The sequence below is a fragment of the Bombina bombina genome, chromosome 3, assembly GCF_027579735.1.
Source record: "Bombina bombina isolate aBomBom1 chromosome 3, aBomBom1.pri, whole genome shotgun sequence".
Classification (NCBI taxonomy): domain Eukaryota; kingdom Metazoa; phylum Chordata; class Amphibia; order Anura; family Bombinatoridae; genus Bombina; species Bombina bombina.
Genome location: NC_069501.1, coordinates 974,921,559 through 974,929,870, shown reverse-complemented (window position 1 = coordinate 974,929,870; position 8,312 = coordinate 974,921,559). Strand labels below are relative to the sequence as shown.

At 41.2% G+C, this 8,312-nt stretch overlaps 1 protein-coding gene across 5 annotated transcripts in view; it reads right to left on the bottom strand.

Annotated features, from left to right (window-relative positions):
- Positions 1-302: 302 nt before the first annotated feature.
- ARF3 (ADP ribosylation factor 3) overlaps positions 303-8,312 on the bottom strand; it is an 81,831-nt gene continuing 73,821 nt past the window's right edge. For all 5 annotated transcript variants that reach the window (XM_053708068.1, XM_053708070.1, XM_053708071.1 and 2 more), the window contains one exon: positions 303-4,336. In XM_053708068.1, the coding sequence (XP_053564043.1) occupies positions 4,175-4,336 (162 nt within the window). In that variant the 3' untranslated portion in view covers positions 303-4,174. The remainder of the gene's footprint in view (positions 4,337-8,312) is intronic.

Sequence of the window (8,312 nt, the reverse complement as noted above, 5' to 3'; positions counted from 1 at the left end):
TAGAGCTATTTCAGTGGAGTAAGTAGAAGCCAGACTGCAGTGGGTCACAGATAAATAATAGATGAGAAAGTATGGAAGGCATGAAAATACCAGAAGCAAAAACGGATCTAGCACTGAAAGATTTTTTTTTGGCTGTTGGAATTACCAAGGCATGTTTGAAAGGAGGAAGCAGTAACAAAAATGAGAAGAAACTGTATAAATATAAGTGTAGGATAGAAATTTGAGGAGGTGAGAGGGAATGTGATAGACTGGGAAAATAAACTTCTCAGACTGGAACAAGAAAATAAATAAAATGCAAAACATTTTGTTTCCAGTGGTTTAATTATCTTTAAATACATACAGCTTACATTCCAAAATATACAAACAAAAATAATACCCAGCATAAAACCATACGTTCCACTTTACACCACACACAGACCAGAAGTAAAAGATTAAGAGAAAGAAGAGAATACAGTTAAGAATGAGATACCAAGGCAAAAAGCATGAAGTCACAGAAGTAGGAAAAAGCAGGAAAATATAAATAAAATACAAAGTATATAGAGAAATATCAAATCAATCATTGCTGGAGAATCTAAATGGTCCCTTATGTAAAAAGTGCACTGCATGGATTGTAAGATGCTAAGAGCATCTAAACATAATAATGTCACATATTCAGATACTTTACCTCTGGACTGAATGGGAGATCGTGAATAGATACTAAGAGTTTGACCACCAGTAGCCAACTCTAGGTACGTTTTATGACTTGGGGCTTTGTCACAAAGGTAATGGGCATGCCACTTACACAAAACCCTTATTTGCCTGAAGTTTAAAGAAACAATATTTGTTCTTTACATAATCCCACTTAATAATACTTTAATGTTTATTTTATAATGTATTTGTATTTAGGCTTTTTGTGTTTATTTTAATCATCTTGCTGCCAGAAGATCATTTAATTCAAACATCAGTGCTCACTTTAAGTGAACTTCATTAGTGCACACATTTGGAGAATTATCCAACACAAAGTAGCACTTTACCCAACTTTAAATTAGGTTTAAAATGTAAGATATTACAATATATAAACAAGTTGCTTAATGATCTAGCATTTGCCCATAAATCCTGCAAATAAGCTTTTTTAAGTTAACTCCAACATTAAGTATTCAAACTAACGCTCTCCTCCCTGGGATCTTTTACTTTCATCAGGTAGTTTTTTTTGTTTTGTTTTTTAATTCCTGATTTTGCAATCAATATGAATAATTTTGCCTTAAATGTAAATTAACTTTAAAAACGGTTGTCAGCTAAATCCCTTCTTCTTTGGATAAAACACTTGCCTTTAAAGCAAATTTCCAATGCATTAGCTCCAGCCATTGTAGGTGTGTGATGAGAGTCTGAGATGTCCCCACAACTTACAGGGCATGTAAAGATGCTAAAGCTCATGCAAGATGCCTATGCTCAAATGTCTGCTTAACTGGTGGCAAGAAAGCAGCTCGATCCTCCTTTTCCTACAGAGCACCACAATTATGGAACAACCTCCCGCACACTTTCAAACCTTCCCCAAGCCTAATAACCTTTAAGAGATCCCTCTCTACATATCTCAAAACAGAATGCACCTGTCATGGTTGATTAAATACCTGTTCTATGTTAAATATTTTTGCATATATTGTGTATTATTATTATTTTTTGTATTTTATTGTACCCTATGTTATCAATACAATGTCTTGTGGACCCAGGACATACTTGAAAACGAGAGAAATCTCAATGTATCCTTCCTGGTAAAATATTTTATAAATAAATAAATAAATAAATAAATAAAGTGATGGTGAGGAGTGGAAATGGAATGTAATTTACTGGAAGTTTAGTTCAAAAGCAGGTAGAAATCTCTGCCAAGCCATAACAATGTTTACACCTTGTTAAATACAAGTTGTGTTTTTCTTATATGGATTTCTTCTCTAAGAGGTTACATCAAAAATGAATGGCACCTCAATCCAGATTTATGATATGCTTTTCACTTACTCAGATATCATGCACAACTCAAGATCCTAGCATCTGCATACCACAACTCAAATAAATATTCCATCTATTCTAGGTTCAGGCAAGAAAAGGTCACTTGGAAAATCAATTCATAATTATGAAATAAGGATATCTCACCTCAGAACTAAAATATATTTGTACCTTCTGCTTCATAGTCAGTACCAAATTTCATATATAATATATATATTATCTTTATAACTGCGTTCTATTTTGTTTTCCTTCATATTAATGCAGGACAATCATGAGAATATAAAAGCAACTTTGAGTTTGAACAGAGGTGTTGCACATTTTAACTCTACACTCGTGTTTAACGCAAGAAGACACATTTGGAACCACAGCGACCTAATAGTTGGATCTACTCCCAGTGATGTAATTGACAGAATGAGTGCTGACTGCCACAGTGACATCATTGGGAGTACTTCCAGTTATTATAAATAAGGGTGGTGACATTTTAACTACTGGAGCATACTGTGCTTGAATAACCTCTTATTTCATTACGGCAGGTGCTCAAAAATTAAGTAAAATCAGCAAACTTAGACCATACACATTTAACTCTCAGACAGGGTCCAAATGACTGTAAATATGAAATGGCCATTGCCATTGTTTTAATATGTAAAAGACTAACTGGAACCAATAATGTATTCACAAATTATTAAAATGCTTTATAGATTGCAATAAAATGCAGTGGGATTAGAGCACATTTGGTCTATATTATACTGTAGTGACATGGAATCTACTTTTGATAAGTTTGTTAATAAGGTCTTATATACAAAACTAAAGGAAATCTGATCTTGTCCAAGTCATGTACAATGCTCTAGTATTCTTGTGATAAATGAAGACTTTATCATTACTTTTTTATTCCACTATTGTCATGTAGATTACACTTGTGAAAATTATAATTTTAATTTGAGGCACTCTGGACACACATTTACCGGATCACTTAAGCTCTGGCCTAAGCTTATCTATAAAATCACTATAGTCCCATAAGAAAAAGAGTAAATGTCCTGGTATTTAACTACATTTTAACTATTAATGGTACATAGAAGTCAAACTAATACAAATCATGTGCCCTATATGTTTAGCCACTGCAAAAAGATTAAACACATAGGGACAAGTTGTGCACAAGGTCCATTGTGCACAAGGTCCATTCACTGGATCAGTGAAACAAAACATTTTTGTTGTTTTTTTACCATTAGGTCCTTGTCATGAGTGATATATTGAAGTTCATGAGCTAGCTGCCACCCTGGAATAGTTGTAGTAGCACTGAAGTTTAACATCTATACAAGGTGTATTACTTTTTTCTGATGCCAGACCCTTAGGATTTGTTTTATTGTTATATATGGTACATTTCAACACCTCAATTCAAACACTATGCCATAACAATCAAGTGCTATGATTACAAAACTGGTGCACAGGACTTAATCAAAATAAATAAATATAAATGCAACTGCTATTTTACAACTCTGGTGCCGATTTATACAACAGGTTTAGTTTTGTAATCATCACACTGATCCATAAGCACACTAGTTAATTTTATTATGTTGTCTTGCTGCAAATGTGAGAGGGGCCAGGAAGGAAACAGATCACGGAAAATACTAAGCTGAAGCTTTGTAATTGTACAAAGCATTTGGGGTTTAATCTCAGGGCTAGATCTTGGATTACTACTTGTTAAAAAGAAACTATTCTGTTTATTGTTTCACTAATAAAACCATCTTACATGGGAAAAAACCTGCTTTGCAAACACAAAAAGACAAATATATCCCTCAAGTCGTCTGTATAGGGAGCTTCCACAGTACATACAGACACAAAACAGCACTGCTCCCATATCCTTTTAGGTACTAACCCTGTTTACCAGGGGGAGGATATTATGGCTCATACAGCCAATTCTCCCTAGTCCTTCCCCACCAAAATCTTCAAAGGACAAAAAGAAGAGCAAGAAACAGCAGCTGGATGAGTCAGGAATCACGGCACCCGATAAAAACACCCCAAACCAAAACGGCAAATAAAGAGATAGTGTGGAACCCAGAGAAGCAGGTAGGATGGTGTGGTCTGTGCCAGAAACCAACACCAACCTGGTATGCCTGGGGAGAGATTGTGGGACGAAAAGGATGGGGGAGGAAGAGGCAGGTGCACGCTGGGGAGGCGGAGGTAGGTTGTGATGTCACCTTCACTTTTTATTCTTCAGTTGGTTGGCTAGCCAGTCCAGCCCCTCGTAAAGACCATCTCCACTGGTGGCGCAGGTGGCCTGGATATACCAATTGCGGTGGCGTAGTGAATGCAGCCCCAGCTTGTCTGTTATCTCAGCGGCGTTCATAGCATTCGGCAGGTCCTGTTAAGAAAAAAAAGTTGGGAAGGTATTTTGCAGAATGTGCAGACATAGGGAAGCTATAAATAAAGGCAAGCTTTTGAGAGCTACTGGTAATACCATTCAAATAACTGGAAAATTTTATTTTCTTATCTAAACATACTTTGTTACTGTAAGGTTTGAACAGAAATCAGAATATTTTGAAATGAGAAATCAACAACATTTTACAAACACCTATGCAGGTTTTTATTGCAACACATTAGGAATAAGTTTTAGATATTTTCAGGAAAGAATTACAAAACCATTAAAAAGCAATAAAAGAGACCCCCAAAATGTATGCTTACCTGATAAATGATTTTCTTTCCTGGCATGGAGGGACCACAATTCCATTCATTACTGTTTGGAATTCAACGCCTGGCCACCAGGAGGAGGCAAAGACACCCCAGCCAAAGCTTAAGATCCCTCCCACTTCCCATACCCCACCAGTCATTCAGCCGAGGAAATAAGGAAAAGTAGGAGAAACCTAGGGGTATAGAGGTGCCAGAAGGATAGGAAAAAAATGTGCATAAAAAAAAAAAAAAAAAAAACACAACCTTAAATTATGCTTACCTGATCATTTTCTTTTCTTCAGACGGAAAGAGTACACATCTGCATTCATTACTTTTGGGAATTCAGAACCTGGCCACCAGGAGAAGGCAAAGACAACCCAGCCAAAGGCTTAAATACCCCTCCCATTTCCCCTAGTCATTCTTCCGAGGGACAAGGAACAGTAGGAGAAATATCAGGGTGAAAAGGTGCCAGAAGAACAATAATAACAGATGCCCCACAGAAAAAATACGGGCGGGGAGCTGTGGACTCTTTCCGTCTGAAGAAAAGAAAATGATCAGGTAAGCATAATTTACAGAATAGTACCTGTTACTTTGATTTTTTCCCCACCGGGTATGTACCCTCCGTGTGCCTCGCTCACTCGGGCCGGGTCTTGTCTCCGCTTCTCTCTGTTTCCTCCGGGGCCACCGCAGGCTGTGTCAGCCAGGAGCCCTCAGGTGCAGCTCGCCTCTGCGGCGTCTCCACTCTATGCCGCACCGGTATTGCTGCCCTCGATCACTCCTTCTCTCTGTTTCCTCCGGGATCACCGCAGGCTGTGTCAGCCAGGAGCCCTCAGGTGCAGCTCGCCTCCGCGGCGTCTCCACTCTATGCCGCACCGGTATTGCTGCCCTCGATCACTCCTTCTCTCTGTTTCCTCCGGGACCACCGCAGGCTGTGTCAGCCAGGAGCCCTCAGGTGCCGCTCGCCTCCGCAGCGTCTCCACTCTATGCCGCACCGGTATTGCTGCCCTCGATCACTCCTCGGACCAGCTCTACAGGCGTCCACACCGGGTAGAACACCAAGCCTGCGTTCTCTTCCGGTCCTCCGAGTTACTCAATGGCTTTGTGTCCTCACACTGACACCGACACTTCACGGTCCTTGTTATGGTGCCGTCTCATCCAGGTGAGAGGTCGGTGCTTCAGTTTTAGTACTAGTTCTCCGCTTGTAGAGATAGGTAGGCAGAGCAGCTTCTGCCACGAAGCTTAATTAGGCATATAAGGACCTCCGCATCTGGGACCGAGTGGTCCGTTATCCAAGCCGGTATTAGCCGGCAAAGGCGTCCTATGATGTGGGGAGTTGTTGCTAGGCCCAGCGAGCCTAGTGGAGAGTCTTTGCAGCGTGCTCACTCTCCTTCCCCCAACCGGAAGTCGAACAGGTAAGCATAATTTAAGTTTTTCTTCATAAACGGAAAGAGTACACAGTTGCATTCATTACTTTTGGGAAAACAATACCCAAGCTATAGAGGACACTGAATGCTAAAACGGGAGGGTACAAAGAGGTGGCCCATTCTAAGGGCACCAGGCCGGAAAACTCCCACCCAAACAAAGAGGTGGCCCATTCTAAGGGCACCAGGCCTGAAAACTCCCACCCAAACAAAAACCAGCTTCAACCGAAGCCAAGAAAAAAGGAAAAGGCCCAAGGACACTGACCCGCAGAAGTCTATAACCTTGCTAGAGATCGCAGGAACTAAACTCGAATGAGCCAAACTAGCCGCCGAAGAGACACCGTCACCCGACAGTTAGTCCCACAACAACACACCCCTTACTAGAGAAAGGGTTAACCATCAAATTCTACCAAAAAGGAGAAAGGACATGGATAAGACCTCCAATAAAAGGACTCCAGGGAACCACAAAGTAGGGCACAAACAAGCTCTAAGGATACCAAGCGAAAACCCCGAAAACCAGGGCCAAGCTAAGAAGAACCCAACCAATCCAGCAGAAACAAAGGGAGGCAGACCCAAACCCCAGTCTGCACAGCATCCAAGGGATCAAAAATCCTGGAGTCTGAACAGAGAAGAGAATCTTCCCTAAGCAGAGTGTGTCCATTTTGGAAACAACTGAAACCAAAGCTCTTCAAAAACCGCTGAACAGCAGCTCAGAATATCGAAATATTCAGAAACCCTAAGCCTCACGCTCCAAGCTCATTTAGGCGAACACCTGACCTCGACACCTGAAGAGCCAAAACACTGCACTCATCATCCAAAGACGAATCCCAAGAATGCAGCCAGACCTTCCCACAAGAAATGAACGTAGAAGATAAACAGAGCCCCCCCCCCAAGGAAGGCTCACCAAAATGCATGTCTGAGAAAACAAGGGGACCAAGGTGATCCCAAACCCCATGGGGAATGGAAAATGAGAGGAGCTCACCCCCCCCCCCCCCCAATAGAGCTCAGGTGCTAACCCAATCCGCTCTTCCAAAATTAAGGACACTCCCAAGGAGAACCCCCTAGGACTTGGTATAGACAAAGCACAGATCATAAAATCTCCAGACCTTCCAAGAAGAATCAGAGACAAGAACCCTGTCCTGAACAGTTCACAGGAACATAAGTCTCCAACATCCAAGAAGGATCAGTGACAAGAACCCTGAACCCGTTCTAAAACAAACTATACCCCCAGGGGAGCACAAGATACCCCGTCTGAAGCAGAGCAGACATCACAGGAAATGTGAACTGGGCTAACCCGGAAAACGGGTACAGGTTTAACTCGTAGAATTCCAAGCCCAAAAAGGGAAGACAACACCCCTAGTAGGAGACAAACTCCCTGCCAAAAAGGAGCAAGGCAATGACAAAGTCACGCAGCCACTCTAAAGCCCAAGGAACAATGGACAACACTCCCGAAGTCCAAGACTAAGGGAATAATTACGAGAACAAAGTCACCCGAAAAAAAGAGTTTAGATATAGACTAGTCTCCATAATCCTCTCAGATTATCTTTCCGTAGGACCACACCCAAGGGAGAAGAAGGCAGAGCATCCCAAGCCCTTGCGGAAGATCCAAAGCGAAAGCTAGCAGTGGAAAGGAGATAACACAGTCTATCGTCCTTGATATGGAAACGACTAACTCCCAGAAGCAGAAATAGCCGCAAGGCCCCCAACTTTGTAACTGAAACAGCCAAAAGCCGCCAAGAAAAAAAAAAAAAAAAAGGACCAGGTCCAGACAGCCTCAACCCGAAAGAATATAAAAAGGGAATGAATCCTAAAAAGGATTCTGATATAGAACCAGTACCCAAGTCAGGACCAGCCTGAAGCAAAGGGCACCCAGAACTGTCAACGGCCACACAAGTCACCCCCTAGCAGGACAAAAACATGTCCTCACTCTTGAAAAAAAACCATCCATAGAAGTAACAGAGCGACCACAAAATCGTGAGTATCAATTCCAGAGAAGAAAGTTTCCAAATGAAATATAATAACAAACATGAGCTTTTAAAATCAAATAAAATCCATCCTAACCGGATTAAAATTAAATATGGGGCAACCCGCAGGTTATCGCCCAGGAATAACGGACACCCCCGCAGGACCAGCCCAACAGGGATATGATACTTCCAAGCTCAGAAATGGAAAGGATAATAAAATAAAAGAAGACGATAAGAAGATAACTTCCTCCCCTTTTGTCTAATCGTGCATGCCATTAGAAGAGGA